Here is a 16,680-nt window from a genome sequence, read left to right as displayed (position 1 = left end):
GCATACTTTTAAAAATACTGTTTTTAAGAAGAGGGGGACAGGACAGTTCAGCATTATTAGCCGATAATAGTACATTTAGACAACATAGTTTAGCATTATTGGACTGACTGACACACCAACATCCTTTTTTTTTTAACATGAAATACAATTACAGATCGCTCAGCAAATATGTGTCAATTATGTTTGTATGTTTTGCCATACATTCCGTTTTGACCATCATCTTATATATTTAATGCCGCTTTGTTATGGGCATACAGGCAATGGTTAACAAAAAGCCATGGATAAAGTTTTTCATATTAAAAGCAACAACAACAACAACTGCAAGCCACACTTTCGTTCAAACACGCCTGCGCGCGTACACTACATGCACATATGTCAAGCTGGTAACACAACATATATGGCATACAAGGCCTCGGGGCAAGTCTGTCAACGAAGCACAAACAAAGAGCCTGATATAAATAACCCCCGTATGCTGGAAGGGCTGTTTTGTGTCTCGCACAAAGGGAATTCTGTCCCAAAGACTGCATGTTTTCTGTCTATAATAAACCAAAGGCAAAGAAAAGCTCGCAGAAAATAACCCGCCTCCGTGATCAGCTCATTGGTTAAAAAACGATGCCCGATTAGTCCACATAAATCTGATTGGTTCTGGGGAGAGGTTCCATGAGCAGCGTCCCCGCCCCCGCTCTGCCCTGTTGTCTTTGGCGGAGGAGAAGTGGGCGACTGGCCGCGGTACAACGTAAATGGCTCATCTCTGTATCCGTCAAAAAGACAGGCCTCGGCGGAGGGAATTGATTGGATGTACCAGCCGTCTGACAAGTGGACGGACGTAAAATACAGCGCGGTCTGGGCTTATTGAGTCTGAGCTAACAGAAAAAGAGGAGGTTCCCGAATAGAGTCCTTTATTTATTTCTTTGTTTCCAGCGGGGGGAAATAATAACAGCGACATATACCACAGGCACTTCATTTATTATATTTGTCCGAATACACAAGAAAACTGGATAAGATTACAGTGGTTACTCGAGGGCCAAAGCCAAGGGGAGGAGGATGAAGCGGCGCAATGCGGACTGCAGCAAACTCCGACGGCCGTTAAAACGGAACCGAATCACTGAGGGTATATACGGCAGGTAACTTATGCGGAGCCCGACGGAGGGGTCCTCCTCGCGACCATAACGGGGGGCCATGAATGGGGATGTGTGCCACTTGGTAGCTGCAGAATGTGAAGCTCCCTAACGTCCGTGCTGATATCAATGGACTGCATCGCTAGCCTCCAGCGGCAGCGCAGTGTACGCTAGCGGTGTGTTGTCGTTGTTACGTTACATGAGCAGGTGACGTTAGCTCGTGAGCTAGTCGTGGCGCTAGGCCCCAAAAACAGCCCGTCTGCAACCGTGTCACAAGGTCTCTTTCAGAGCACCGTCGCTGTTCAAGATGAGCGGCACTGTGCTCTTCGACTCTCGTTAAACCACACCGACCGGCTGCCGTGTGCCCGCGTCATGTTGTCATGCGCGAGCCGTGTCAAACGGAGCCCTGTTAGCTGGGGTAACTTTCGTTAGCTAGCACAACGCCAGCTTCGTCTTGATTATTTCTAACCTCGCCACATGCGCCTTGCTTATCCAATCAGGGCGTAACGCATGATGACGATAACCCTAAAACACGAGTTGACTGTCTGACTTCTGCAGACCTCGTGTTTCACTGTTCACACAACTTAAAGTTGCTCAGTTGTCCTTCACAGCCGCACCTGACCGGTCCGAACAGTTAAATCCATGTGACTTTTTATCCGATGGAGCAAATGCACCTCGTTTCTCTTGAATTATTGACCAGCTGACCCATCACATAGCAGCCATGCTTTGAGCTCAAAGGACCCCCCCTAATGTGTCACTTTCTAACGGCAAACAAATGTCAACTGCGATCAAATGTATCTATTATCTTTTAATTTAATTGTGACACTGGAAAAGAACCAGCAATAAATTAACACATTCTGTGAGTAAATGTAAATGGTCTCAACTTTTGAGAAAAGTATATACACTGTAGTTTGGCACGGGTGCCATGTCCTAACTGTCCAAAGCATCATCTCAGAAGAACACGTTAAATTATGTGCATGAAGTCTCTACTTGTTCTGTATATATGCAGTTACATTTTACAACATAAGCCACTTCTATGTGCAATGCACACAGGCATTTCATCTGTCAAACAGTAGCAACAACAGGATTTGATACACACACACGATTACAATAAAGCAGAATCTCTATTGATGGATTGACTTAGTGATGATTTGCCAAATATTGACTTAAATATGTACTGGCTAAATATGACTAGCATTCTTCACATTGTCAATATAAAGTACACTATTTAATGTGTATTTGTGTTCATCCAATGCTTATTATCATTTTCAGTACCTTCCTGTACCTGAAGTTCCTGGTGGTGTGGGCACTGGTGCTACTGGCAGACTTTGTACTGGAGTTCAGGTTTGAGTACCTCTGGCCATTCTGGCTCTTCATCCGGAGTGTATACGACTCCTTTAGATACCAGGGGCTGGTGAGTGGCTGTGTCCTTATATTTATTATGATTTTTATAAAGGTGATGAAAGAGCATAGCTATTTTTTCAACTTTCTTTGTTTTGTTTTTCTGTTCACCACTCAACTTTTAGATGTTGCACTAAAACAATCAAGTACTGACATGCTAGAATTGTGGATTTAGATTACCAGCACCACAGTGCTGCTGTCATAGTCACTGCATTTACATTATATGGGAACCAGGTCATTGTTACACTTCTGCAGTTTTTTTTCATGTCATGTGAATAAGAAGCAGTTAACAGTAGTGAGATAGCAGTGTGGTGAGATGAAAAGAAACATTAGCACACATAGTGGTGCATCTTGGTAAGTAATTAGAATCCGAAATCAGGCTAAACCTGGAAAATAAAAAGTCTCACCACTGTTTGTTGTTTATTTGTAAAATACAAACGCATGCACAAAGTAAAGTTTCTCTCACAGTACAGAACCTGTAGTTTCACTGCATCGTCAAAATGCTTCGACCTAAATGTAAACAACTTATTGCTGAAGCATTATGTATCACTTAACAAATGTCAGCTTTGATTTAAAGATGGGATTTCTTGCATGCACGTAGTCCTAAACATAATCAGTTAGCAAGAGGAAAAGTGAGAGTGTAGACTAAACACTCTGACGGTTTCCAATCCCAAACAAAAGGCGAAGAAACTTCTTGAGAACCTGGAAGGTGACCAGGGATGATTTAACAGGAGAGAGCAGCCGTAAATATCAGAGGCAGAGATGCTGCTGCGGGTGTACAAAAGGCAGCGCATGTCAGACCATGAGCGTGCAGTAGGGCCTTCCTAAACACGTCCTATCTTTCAGTAAGACTTTACCCTGTTTGCTGCCTCATAACATCATAACTCTAACCTGACAGACCTGATCAGGCTTGCAAGTTATTGGTATTCCTGTTTTCTATCATAGTTTTATTTTGCCGTGGGTCCATTATTGACGCTGTACAGCTTGTTCTCATTGAAATGCATTGTGTAGGTGTGTGTTTGTTGATGTGTGTCACAGAGATGCAGAAAAGGAGAAAACTAAAATGTAATATTCACATAACCATTCGTTGTGATATAATTCAACAATGAAATATAGACTTTAATCACCCAGAACGAGATCACTCTAATTATAATGCATTAAGATTTGGTCTTCTGTGAACTGGCGTCTAACATTTTAGGGCTGGTTAGCCTGGAAAAAGTTCCTTTTTCCTTTTTTAAGGCAATGTTTTAGGTTTCAAGCATGAATAATTATTATACAATTCAAATGGCAACCTACATATTTCCTTGCTGGTGTTATCATTATCATAACCCCGTCTCATCTCTCCTACAGGCCTTCTCAGTATTCTTTGTGTGTGTGGCGTTTACCTCGGACATCATTTGCCTCCTATTCATCCCAGTGCAATGGCTATTCTTCGCTGCCAGTACTTATGTATGGGTGCAGTATGTTTGGCACACAGGTAAGGCCCTCCGATGTATAGGTGTCTTTTATATTTGTCAGTATGAACACTGGTTGTTGCCTGTGATCAACGTGGCTCCTGCTCCAACATTGGTCTCACTTGTCTCGACATTAGTTCTGTTCAACAATTTAAAAAAGAAGAAGCTTTCTGTGTATTTACAAGATGGGCTTTTATGATGATTATTTTCAAGTCATAGACTCCACACATTCTTAGAATTTTTTGGCTTTGTCCTTCACCTTTAGTGTTTTGGGGAAAGCCAGATGTGAAGAGTGTTCCCATGCACATTGTGCTGTGTTATTTACAAATATACTTGCTTTTTAGAACTTTGCATGGTGTGTAAGTGAGCTCCGCGCTGCGGATTAGTTTTCAGTTTGATTTAGCGGCATCCCCCTAGGTTGACCAAAGGCCAGGTGTCAGATGGAAATCCTAGTGCCAGTTGGGGGAGGGAGCAACACTGACTGGTTCTCAGTCGCTTTCTGAGCCCTCCAACTGTACTCACCAGTGATATTCACTGTAGTATTATTATCTCTGACCACTCCACAGCCTGGTGGTGACATTTCCACACCGTTTATTCTATTTAAGGATATTGTTAGGGTCTGTGTTCTTACCACCCAGTGTGTTCAGTGATGATGGTGTGGCCATAAAGACGTTTGTAGGGTGTAGAGAAGTTAACGGTTTGTATAGAATGATGGTCTACACAGATCTGTGTTCATCAGGGGGCTCATTTATAACCGTTGCGTACGTGGAAAAACAGGCACTTCCCACGCAAAAGTTGTGATACATACATAATGAACTTGACGGGAGAATGTGGGAAACATTTTGGTGACGCAGGAAATTGGTGACGCAGATGGGGAGGTGGCAAAATGAAGCCAGACTGTAGAAATTGAATGTGAGTGGCATAATTACGCATATAATTGGGGATGGTTATCGTGAGGATTTCATTGATACTTGTACTATTATTGATACTGATTATTGGTATTATATCAGTATTTTGAGAGAGACAAAAAGACAATTAATTGAAATAGAATCAACACTACACAACTTTTTTATTCATATGTAAACATATAGTCTTTCTTGAATGCCAATAGCAGGAATGTTTAAATAACTCACTATTGGTATCATCATAAACTATTATTCAAAATAGCTCCCAGTCTGTGTTGTTATAAATTAGTGTCATACCTTTTATAACACTCACTTTTAACCACACAGCTGCTCCTCTTATTAATAACTAAGTATCAAACAACTCGATACACACTGACAGACTCATCAGTAGTTCCCTAAATCCCTTTGACCCCACTGTTGAGAAGGGGTGCAGGCCTTTAACAATAAACTGGGTAACAGCCCTCTGACACTCGTTCACCCTCTGTTGTTCCCCGTGTCATCTCCCCTGTAGCTGCTAGCGTGACGGGACTCGGGCTGGTCGCCGCTAATTGGCTGAATGATTAGCTTTCATTTATTAGCCTGTTCTTATGATCTACATGTAATGATGCCTCTGACACTTTTTTAATTTCACCCTACCAATGTCTGTCTTCTAAAATGTTTGTTTTGGACAGTCAAATTGGTTGCCACATCATCAGGTGGTCACTTGCGCCAACAGTGTGTCCCTTTTGCCTCAAAATGTTTTCTGTCACAAAGATGAGCTTAGGTGTGTTGTTGTTACACAGACGGACATTACAGAACATTGCCTGACTACAACATAAAATAAAGATTTAAGCAATTATTCATGAATTCAAAGAATGTAAGTAAACAATGACCAAGCTCTCGGTTCTAACTTTGCCAGTCATTGCTATGGACACAATTTAGGTAGTAATCAGAGTGATGTTCAATGCCCATTTATAATACCTTTGTCCTGCATTTCTATTTCAGAGAGGGGTGTCTGTCTCCCTACCGTGTCGCTGTGGATACTCTTTGTGTACATAGAGGCGGCCATCAGATTCAAAGACCTGAAGAATTTCCATGTGGACCTGTGCCGGCCCTTTGCTGCACACTGGTGAGCCACTGCTCTGTTTTAACTAGTGGAACGGTGTCCTATACAGGCACGTTTCTACTGAAAGGCATGTCAAGGGTCAGTGACGAATATTTCACACGGCTTCATTCATTGCTGCACACTACATAAAGTCACATGATCGGTTTCGTGGAGGGCCTCATGCCTCTCTTTTTCTTCCCTTTCCTTATTTCCATGATAAGTCAGTTTAATGACGAGTAGGAAGTGTGGAGACATTTCCTATGCCTTGGTCAAATGCATTTCTTTGCGCCACAGAAAACTGTATGTTTGCTAAAGATTTCTGTGTATGTTGAAAACCACCCCCACAAAAAACAGGTCTGATGTTTCTCTTGGATTCTCCCCAAGACTCTACATATTTATTAACAATCCTCTGAGAGGTTTAAAGTAGCACCTTTTTAAAGTTCAGAGATATGCAATTTAAAAAAGAACCCTGAAGAGCTCCAAGCTGCTAACCTAAATTATACCGTGAAGTTCAGCTGTTACTATCCCAATGAGTAGAGACCATCCAGGGATGGGATCACAGCGGCCTTCCCATTCTTTCCCTTCTCCTTCCGTCATCCTTGCTACACCTATCTCTGACAAAATCTGTCACCAGACAGAAATATGAACACCTGGCGAAGTACTCAAAAGTGCTTCTGTGGTCATTCCTGCTTCAGTAGGTGTCTCAAGGACCACAAATTACACACACACACACACACACACACAGACACACACACACACACACACACACACAGACACACACACACACACACACACACACACACACACACACACACACGCACACTCTCCCAAAGTGAAAACAATACCTGCAACGCTATCGTGGCTGGTAATAGAAGAATTTCCAATGATTGATAACACAAGTTTATTTTTGCAGCAGGGTTGATAGAATCTGTACTTGTTGGATGTGTGACCCAACAGCAGACTTATGAGTGTTGTTCTTGTGTCCGTCTTTGCAGCATTGGCTATCCAGTGGTCACGCTGGGCTTCGGTTTCAAGAGCTATGTAAGCTATAAGATGCGCCTTCGGAAGCAGAAGGAGGTACAGAAGGAGAATGAGTTTTACATGCAGCTTCTGCAGCAGGCCCTGCCTCCAGAGCAACAGATGCTTCAGAGGCAAGAGCGAGAAGCAGAAGACGGTAAGATTCGTGCGTGTGCGTGTGTGTGTGTGTGTGTGTGTTGGTGGAAATGTGAGACTCAAATACACCATCTGTGAGGACTGAACAATACAGTCGCATTATTTTATGCATTACACAATTTCCTTCAAAATAGGCGTATCATGTTTTCTTTTCTCCTCACTGTTTCTCACTCGTTACATTAAGTTCTTGACAAATGGTTCCTAAGAGATTTTGAGTTCTTTTTTTCAAATATGATTTAATGGATTTTTGGCAAAATGGTACCATCTTTTAAATCGTGTTGTGTTTGTTTGTAATGAGTTTTGTCCAACGTACATTTGCAGCATTTCCCTGCCTAGCCAAAGTCTGTGGTTGAAGGTGTACCTGTCTCGCAGTTTAAACAAACATCCCATGCACATAATGATCAAGTGGCTCTGCTCATTGGGGGGATTAGGCAAAGATTTGAATGGAGCTCGCAGAGCAAGAAATTACTGGAGTGTTATCAAAATTGCAGCCGACAAAGGTTTTTTCACTAGCCAACCAATACGAAAAAAGATCACTTGAAATGCAACGCAGCTGTGTGGTTTTGTTGTGCAGTAATGGGTTAAAGTTAAGTCATTAAACACAAGTAGCACTTAACTAACCAGCGTGTGACTCCTCACAGCCAGTGCTCACAATGCTTATATAAAGTCATGATTCATAAATAATATATATCCCCTTCACTTCCCCCTTTTTATTCATGCAGCAGCAGCAAAAGGAATATCTGAAGTAGACACGCCTCCAGTGTCACAGAATGGCGCCCCAGCCAATAAAAAGACATCGGTGTCACTGCCGGAGTTAGAGTATAGGGAAAAAGGGAAAGAGGGAAGGGGCGGCGGGGATGCTAAAAAGCAGCACAACAGCAACAGCATCCTGCCATCATCTGTGGACTCTAAACTCCAAGAGATGGAGTATATGGAGAACCAGATGAACAACAAGAGACTGACCACAGAGCTGGGCAGCACAGATAACCTGTTGCTTAAAGAGGACAACAATTCCTCTTGCTCCTCCTCGTCCTCGTCCTCCTCCAAAAACTACAAAAACGCTAGCAGCAACGCTGCGACGCTCAACTCCTCGCCCCGCGGCCACAGTGCCACCAACGGCAGCGTGCCCTCCTCTGCCCCGCCATCCTCCTCTTCCTCGGGGAAGAACGAGAAGAAGCACAAGTTAGCGGTGGGCAAGGGGACAGCGGGGGGCTCCCACAGGGATCCCACAGACAACTGCATCCCCAACAACCAGCTGAGTAAGCCAGATGCACTTGTTAGGTAAGAAGCACATGCTCAGACACGGATGTATTCCTCAAGATGCATGCTCGTTAACACAATACTATACATTACTAACAAGAGAACTGTTCTGACAGCAACATTACGGTCACATACTGTGTAAGAAAATGAAGCCCTGAAGTGATCCCTGAGAGCAAATGCGGATGCCCTAGTGGCCTTTTTTCCTCTTGATACCGATCTCAAGACAAATTCAATCATATCATTTATGGATTTTTCTCCTCTGTGTAATTCAGCTGCAATGTGCACACGTAATGCTGACCTACATTACATTTCGTAAAATAAACCAAAGTAGTTACAGCTGAAGAGCTCTGCAGTAGGAAAATACAACCTGCATCACAGCTGACCTTTGGTGGTTCCTTGTGATGTTCTGTAGTGTCCTATAGCCCGATGGTATTTAGTATAATATCTCTGGTCAACAGAGGAGTGTCCCTGTTGATCTGATCTGACATAATAGGTTAGAAAGGGGTTTGGAAAACCTCTCCAGCACAAAAAGGAATAGTGAAGTTCAAAGCCTTTCACCTAATAGCAGTAATTTTATGGCATATGTCTTTTTTTAGTTTGCATCGCTTGTTGCTTTTATATTCATGTTCATGTTGTGCTTCACTCACACAACTAAGTGGTTCCAGTGTTTTTTTGTTTTTTTCATGGAGTGCACCAGCTTGCCGAGCCTAAACGCATCCATTAAAACATTTCCTGAATCATCCCCTATTCTGATCCGTTTGAGACATCCTTAGTTGTGAAAATGCATTTGCAAGCAGATGGTCGTTAAGAGGGTCTCTTGCTGGTGCCATATAATTGGGCTGAGTGATTAATAATATATATAACAACAAATTAGAATGTTGTTTTATTTCCAGATCGTGTTTTAAGGGAGCCATCTCTCAGGCGTTAAAGGGGGTTTAATGTAGGTTTGGTGGGGGCAGATAATTAATAAATGTCTCAGGAAATATGAAGGCTCTTTAGAAATGATGCTGAAAGTCTTCAGAGTAGGACCTAGAAATGGTTACGAAGCTTCCTTCACCCACTTTCGATGTGTAGTTTTCATTATTTGATCCATCCGTATAGATTGAATATGAACATGCTTCGTCTGCAGTGATAATTTAGGGACTGCTTTTTCTGAGGCAGCGGTTTGCTTCATGTGTAGAGGCCGCGGGTTGGACCACACCATCTGGATTTATGTATCCACAACAGCCTGCATGTGTTGACGTGCTGTATGTGAAACAACAATCTTACGTCTTAGAAGCAGCAGGTCAACGTCTCTCTCCTCTGTCCATTCTTCTTACCCCCCGGGCACAGATTGGAGCAGGATGTTAAAAAGTTGAAGGCAGACCTGCAGGCCAGCCGGCAGGTCGAGCAGGACCTGCGCAGCCAGATCGGCTCGCTGGGCAGCGCTGAGCGCACCATACGCACCGAGCTGGGCCAACTGCGCCAGGAGAACGAGCTGCTGCAGAATAAGTGAGTGGGGATACAATTCGTTGTCTTGAAGCAAAGTCACACAAGGGATGTTTTGATTGTGGGTCATTTATAACTGGGTCATTGGGGTGAAAGATCATCATATCAAAATAGCTTTACGCAAGTAATATTTCCTAGCAGGGCGATGTCTGCTAGAGAGGTTCCTCAGATTGTAAATAAAATCACAAATACTGGTTGAATGGGCTTCTCAACTAAACTATCCGATGCACAGGAAAGAAACACTGACAGTGTGTGTGTGTGTGTCTGTGTGCACTTGTAGGCTCCATAACGCTGTGCAGGCAAAGCAGAAGGACAAACAGGCAGTGGGCCAACTGGAGAAGAGGCTCAAAGCAGAGCAGGAGGCTCGAGGCACCGCCGAGAAACAGCTCGCTGACGAAAAGAAGCGGAAGAAGTTAGAGGAGGCCACGGCAGCCAGAGCGGTAGCACTGGCAGCCGCATCCAGGTAGGTGCACATCTGGCACGCGTTGGAAGTGGAGTTTTACATCACCATTTTTACCTCAGTCGCTTGTTTCCTTCGAGTTTTGATCTGTTATTACAATTCATCCAACATTGTTTCTTTTCCCTCCCTTTTTCTTTTTGTCAGAGGGGAGTGCACAGACACGCTGCGGCGGCGAATCATTGAATTAGAAACAGAGTGTAAGAAACTATCATTGGACATCATGCTAAAGGAGGACCAGATCAGAGAGCTTGAATTGAAAGTTCAGGTAAGGTTTAAAAAAGAAAAAGTGTTTAAATGAATTGTCGCTATCAAGCGCAGTAAAGTTGTTCTAGTATTATTGTGTTGAAATGCCTCTTTGTTCATTTGGTCACGTTTCATGCCAGATACACTAGTTACAGTGTGGGATTTTTAAACTTGTGATTTATTCAGATGCAGAACAAATGTATCAAGCGTCTGTTTACTCTATATCGTGATTGAGCCTTTCTCGGAGCCCTGTCCCAGTTCTAGTGGCCCAGAGCTAGGTATTACCAGGGACTCTCCATTTGTTCCTCATGCAGCACTGAATGAATTTGAGTTCACATCATCTTTGAAAATTTATCCGATCGGTTCGTCCCATTGCTGTCACTAGTTTGCTCAAGCATCCAATCACAGCCAGTCTAACCGCATCTGATCTCCTCCGTCTCGCAGGAGCTTCATAAATATAAGGAGAACGAAAAAGACACAGAGGTGCTGATGTCGGCGCTGTCAGCCATGCAGGACAAGACCCAGCACCTTGAGAACAGTCTGAGTGCAGAAACCAGGATCAAACTGGACCTCTTCTCTGCGCTGGGAGACGCCAAGAGACAGCTGGAGATTGCACAAGGTCAGTCTGGTTGATATTTATTCACGCGTGATACTTGGAGAATACGGTTTAGTTGGTGTGCTCATATGTCGGTGTCTGGGTTTCAGCTCAGATCCTGCAGAAGGACCAGGAGATAAAAGACCTGAAGCAGAAGATAGCCGAAGTGATGGCCGTCATGCCCAGCATCTCCTACACGGCCGACACCAACAGCGTGACCCCCCACTACTCCTCCAAGTTCATGGACACCAATCCCTCCGGCCTCGACCCCAACGCCTCGATTTACCAGCCACTCAAAAAGTGAACGCCCTCCCCTCCCCCTCCTCCCTCCCGCCTCCATCCTCCCATCGTTTTTATTTTCCCTTGCAGGCTCACCGCCTTCCAATCTGCTCGGTACGTCTGCGGCCCCGGAACGTTGTTTTTCTTTTGGTTTCAATTTGTTCCTCCTCGCCAGATCAGAAGGATGTTGTATTGTGTGACTGTATTTGTTGTAGTTAAAACAAAAGACAAAAAAAACTTTAAACGGACATCACATGTCAACTAGGAAGCCGCAGCTTTTTTTTTTTCTTCTTTTCTTCTCTTACGTGTCTAGTGAAACCTCACAGAATCGGGTATGTATCTTCATCTCAAGGGTGTTGCTGTCCCTTCCCGCACCACCAATGCAACCACCTGCCACCAGTTACCTGCTCTTTGGTCCTGGGGAATAGCTTCGTTCTCATATTAGGTTGATTTTTGCCTCCTAAACCTTGGAAAACAAGAGTTCTCCTTTTGTCATACAGCCTGACGTGTATATCAATTTCTTTGACAGATAGTTTTTCTCCCAAGATAGTCTGGTGACGTCTGTACAACCTGAGGAATGTAGTGCAAAGTTGGCACAGACTCTCAACCCTGTTATGATGTCATTTTTATTTTTTAAGGCACCAAAATGAACCCTGCTCTCAGCTGCTTTTGGGTATGGTGGATTTTCTTTATTTTTTTTAAGTATTGTGTGGTTCTATTTGTTCACTCTTTAAGATTCAAGTGTTGATTTCAACCAGCTGGAAGTGTTGATAGCAACAAGTTGGAAAACATATTGTGTTATAAGCAGAAAACATAGACTGTAAAATGATATGAACCCAAGCAGCTCCTAAAGTCAGTCCTGAAGTGAGTTTTTGAGTTAAGGAAAGAGTGCAGTAACAGAAGTGTGTGTGTGCGTGTGTGTGTGTGTGCATGCGTGTGTGTGTGTGTGTGTGTGTGTGTGTGTGTGTATACACAGGTGTACCGGCTTCTACTCTGCATTGTCGTTCATCGGTTGTCATGCTCACAGTGCGTTGAGTTGAGGACAAAGTGAGTAATGACATTACGGCCCAACCCTTTATGAATTAGTCGTGAAACGTCTCGCTAAGCTGGAAAAGGAAGAGCATTTGACCTTTTGCCGAGTGCCGTGGGACAAACCTGCTTTCAGATGTCGATTATTGCTTTTGGCTGTTTGGCTCCCCACTAAGTGGGAGGGAAGCTGTTCCACCTCGTACCTCTGAGGGCATCGTTGCCCCTTAAGTAAGTCACATTAACGGATACCTAAATAAATTGTCCTATTTGTTCAGTAAGGCGACATGATGTTGGCCACCACAGTCTAGTGTTTACATGTCCACCCACAGGAGCTCATTTCTACGGCTGTTAAACCAGCTGCTGTCCCCCCCCCACCCCACCCCATTCTTTTTGATTTCCCAATTAAAGTTGCACTGTAGAAAACACTTGCCGTTTCGAAAAAAGGGAAAAACCGTAAAGATGTAATGTACACGACGCTACGGAAATGCAGATAAATGCTTTTTATTTAATGAATCGTCCACTTCAGTTCGCGTGCCAAGACTGGGAACGCTCGTTCCTCCAGTAAAGTGTTCATGAATGTACCGCAAATACATTTGTTCTGACATGTTCGTCAAACATCCAGTGGAATATCACTTCATGGAAGTTTCAGTTGAGCAGGTAGAGAAAGCGGTCACCTGTTTGTAGTAGGCTGTAGTTTAAAGTAAGGGACTTAAAAAATAGAAGTCGCATTTCTTTCTTTTTTGAATGTTACAGTATTTACATCGGTTGGGGAAGTGGCTGTTTTTTGTTTTTTTAAAGCGGTTTTCCTTACTCCTGTTTCTGGTAGTATTGTTATTTTCCTGCAGGGAGAAAAAATTCTAAAGTCTGACGTGGTGTCACCATCATCTGAAATGGACATTGTCGTGCGTGTGGTTTTTACCGACTATATGGAGAAGCATTTCTTCTTTCTTTTTTTCGCTCAGATTGCTGTCGTTGGTTCCTGGGGTGGGGGGGATGTTGTGAAAATTCCAGTTTAGTCAATTGTTTGCTCTACTGATTGAGTATAGAGAAGTGTTTTGTTTTTGTTTTCTATGCCCACAGTCACTGCTCTGTTTCTCCCCAGGTCTGACCTTGGCTGTGCTCTCGCTCTGTGAGGTTTACAAGGAATAAACTTCTTTTTTTTCTTGCAAATTGATTTTTTTTCTCTGCTTGTTGTTGTTGTTGATTTTACACATCAGGTTCAATTTCTTTCCTTTCCAAACCTTTGTCATCAGGGTTAGTTCAGCTGTGGCCCAACAGAAAGCCTGCTTCACAAGCTGCAGTTGGGACGTTTAACAGAAGGGGGTATTTAGGAGGCAGGGAGTCCTCTAAGAGGCTATTGAGCTGCATTATGGGAAGTGTAGGATCCAGTGTTTTTGGGAACTTGACTACCATCTCGGCATCACTTGCTTCAATTGGTACTATTCTTTTATTAATCTGTCTCAAACAATAATAATAATATATATATATATATATTATTGTTTGAGACAGATTAATACAAGAATGCCTAAACAAAGATTCAGAAATATGGTAATCTGGCATTAGAAATCCGATGCACTACTGCTGTTGCCACTAGGAGGCAGTGTTCATCCATATAGTTTGGCTTGGGAGAGATCATCTCTGTCCACATACACTCTGATTTTTAATTCTGTCAAGAACCACTAAGTCCCTCACTTTAAGACTAGAAAATCCCATTTAGCTCTAACAAAAGGAATTAATGAATAATTTCTTCACGCTAACCACTAATCGCCGCTCGTCAAAACACGGGGGCCCAGTGGAACTCCCACTACATTGTACGGCAGCATTGGGTCGGTAAATGAAGTCCGTAATGTGTAAATAATGTTTAATATTTGGGCACATCTTTCTCCACTCGGCTCGTTGTCTCTGCTTTTCAAATGTGGACATGATTGCTCAGCGCGATGCTGACCTCTGGGCTTTAGATTTCAGTCTCACGAATGAGAGACAATTTTGGGGCATTTTGATTGGAATGATAATTCATTCATCTAATGCGCTTTGGGGAATTTTTGGGAGACAGATAACGAATCCCTGTGCCAGGGACGGTGACTTTCAATGCATGACAGAAGGCCCCCCAGCCCTCCTCCTCACCACCGTGTCACACAGGCTCCCCAAATACGCTCGACTAACCTGCGCAGCGGGACACGTGTGGGGTAAAGCTCCTCGTTCCTTTTCTCCGCATCAACCCGGTGCCTGTAACTGGGCCGTGACTTTGCTCTACACTCAACCCTCAGTACTGTATTGCTCTCCTTGGCACCACTCTGTTTTGGCAGAATCAAGTGTGTGGAATTAACAGATTATTATGGGTCTTTTCTAGCAGTCTGCATTTGGCACAGCTGTACTCGCGATGCCATTAGACCTCACTAATCTACAGTAAATCCAGCTGTTTGGGGAGAAGGAGCCATAATAATGAGAACATTCCAGGTTTTGCTCTCGTGTTTCTTGACCGGACAACATGAGGACCATGGGCAGTTTCCTTGGTGAACATAGACTTCCCACGTGTGTGTGTGTGTGTGTGTGTGTGTGTGTGTGTGTGTGTGTGTGTGTGTGTATAGGTATATAATTACTTGCGCTAACACATAAATAAATCCTTTTGTATTTTGTCTTTCATAAGAATAATCTTTCCTCCCCCCCTTTCGCTCCTCCAGCTGATGTCTTCCTACTCTGCCTTGTTGTTGCTGTAAAAGTCCAGGTATGTCTCGCATGGAGTAAGTGGCAGATTTACAAGCAGAAAACTATCTTTTTGTCTCTCTCCTCTCGGAGAGGCATGGCTGCTAACAAAGAAGCAGTGATTTTAAAAAAGGGAAGCACCTGCCTGAGAGTGGATGGTTTGGATTACACCGCTACACTGATGTGGGGATATTTCTCCCTTGGAGGCTTTTATTTATTTTATTTATTTTTTGTGCAGCATAAACTCAATACTGTGTAATTGCTACCCGAGCTTCAGATGGAAGATGGTGGTGGTGTTGCTGAAGTGTCCTTGCGGGTGCATTGGCCCGTTGTCCTCTTGTATCCGAGCTTGTCATCTCCTATGAAACCTTTTTTTTAAAGCCATCCTCCTGAGTGACTCATTAAGCGTTATGCGATGACGGCAGCTCAAAGGAATTCAATGTAGAAATAATTGTGCTTTGTGTCGTTTTAAATGTTTTGCACAATAGAGCCAATACAATGCAAAGGTTCTCGGTGCCAACGCCCAAATAATATCTTTTGCCATCTTAGTTTGAGGATCACTTAACAAAATGCTTAATGTCGTCTCAACACAAGAATGACTTTCAACAGTCAACTGCAACATTATATACGTGTAGATGTTATTGAGTAATGACTAAATGAGACTAAAGTTAGTGTGTGTGTATATATATATATATATATATATATGTATATGTATGTATGTATGTATATATGTGTATGTATGTATGTATGTATATATGTGTATGTATGTATATATATATGTGTATGTATGTATATATATATGTGTATGTATGTATATATGTATATATATGTATGTATATATGTATATATATGTATGTATATATGTATATATATGTATGTATATATGTATATATATGTATGTATATATGTATGTATATATGTATATATACGTATATATATATGTATGTATATATATGTATGTATATGTATATATATATGTATGTATATATATGTATGTATATATACGTATATATATATGTATGTATGTATATATATATGTATATATGTATATATATATATATATATATATATATATGTATGTATATATGTATGTATATATATATATATATATATATGTATGTATGTATGTATGTATATATATATGTATGTATATATATATGATTGTACTTGATGTTTGGCCTCTCAAACTGTTTCCTTGCATCATCTCAACACTCTCGCACTATACAAGTCTAAAGTCCTTTTGGCCATTCAACGTGTATTTTTGTAATCACGCACAACCAAAGATCAATGTGACATGACTTGCTCCTGGGTGAATAGCAGGGGTTTCCTCTTCCGGACTAAGACATTATACATATTTTGTCCACAGTCCAGATCTCCCTGACCTCATTCTTTCATCAGGAAACCCCTTTTTCCTCCACATGCCCAGCAGGCACTCCTTGGCTTTCAATTTTGTTTTGAAAAAAATGACACACTGACTGTCTTTTTCCA

General features: G+C 42.5%; 1 protein-coding gene across 1 annotated transcript; it reads left to right on the top strand.

The window, feature by feature from the left end:
* The first annotated feature begins 697 nt into the window (after window positions 1-697).
* Window positions 698-13,663, top strand: maco1b (macoilin 1b). Its single transcript, XM_034563483.1, has 11 exons — window positions 698-1,124; window positions 2,391-2,532; window positions 3,870-3,996; window positions 5,863-5,986; window positions 6,958-7,157; window positions 7,858-8,416; window positions 9,728-9,886; window positions 10,164-10,346; window positions 10,488-10,608; window positions 11,031-11,205; window positions 11,292-13,663. Exons 1-11 carry the CDS (start codon window positions 1,045-1,047, stop codon window positions 11,483-11,485), a joined length of 2,064 nt encoding a protein of 687 aa, XP_034419374.1. The 5' UTR covers window positions 698-1,044; the 3' UTR covers window positions 11,486-13,663.
* The last annotated feature ends 3,017 nt before the right edge of the window (window positions 13,664-16,680 follow it).

The sequence above is a fragment of the Cyclopterus lumpus genome, chromosome 22, assembly GCF_009769545.1.
Source record: "Cyclopterus lumpus isolate fCycLum1 chromosome 22, fCycLum1.pri, whole genome shotgun sequence".
Lineage (NCBI taxonomy): Eukaryota > Metazoa > Chordata > Actinopteri > Perciformes > Cyclopteridae > Cyclopterus > Cyclopterus lumpus.
The sequence above is the reverse complement of the archived record's forward strand: the minus strand, read 5'-3'. Positions and strand labels throughout refer to the sequence as shown.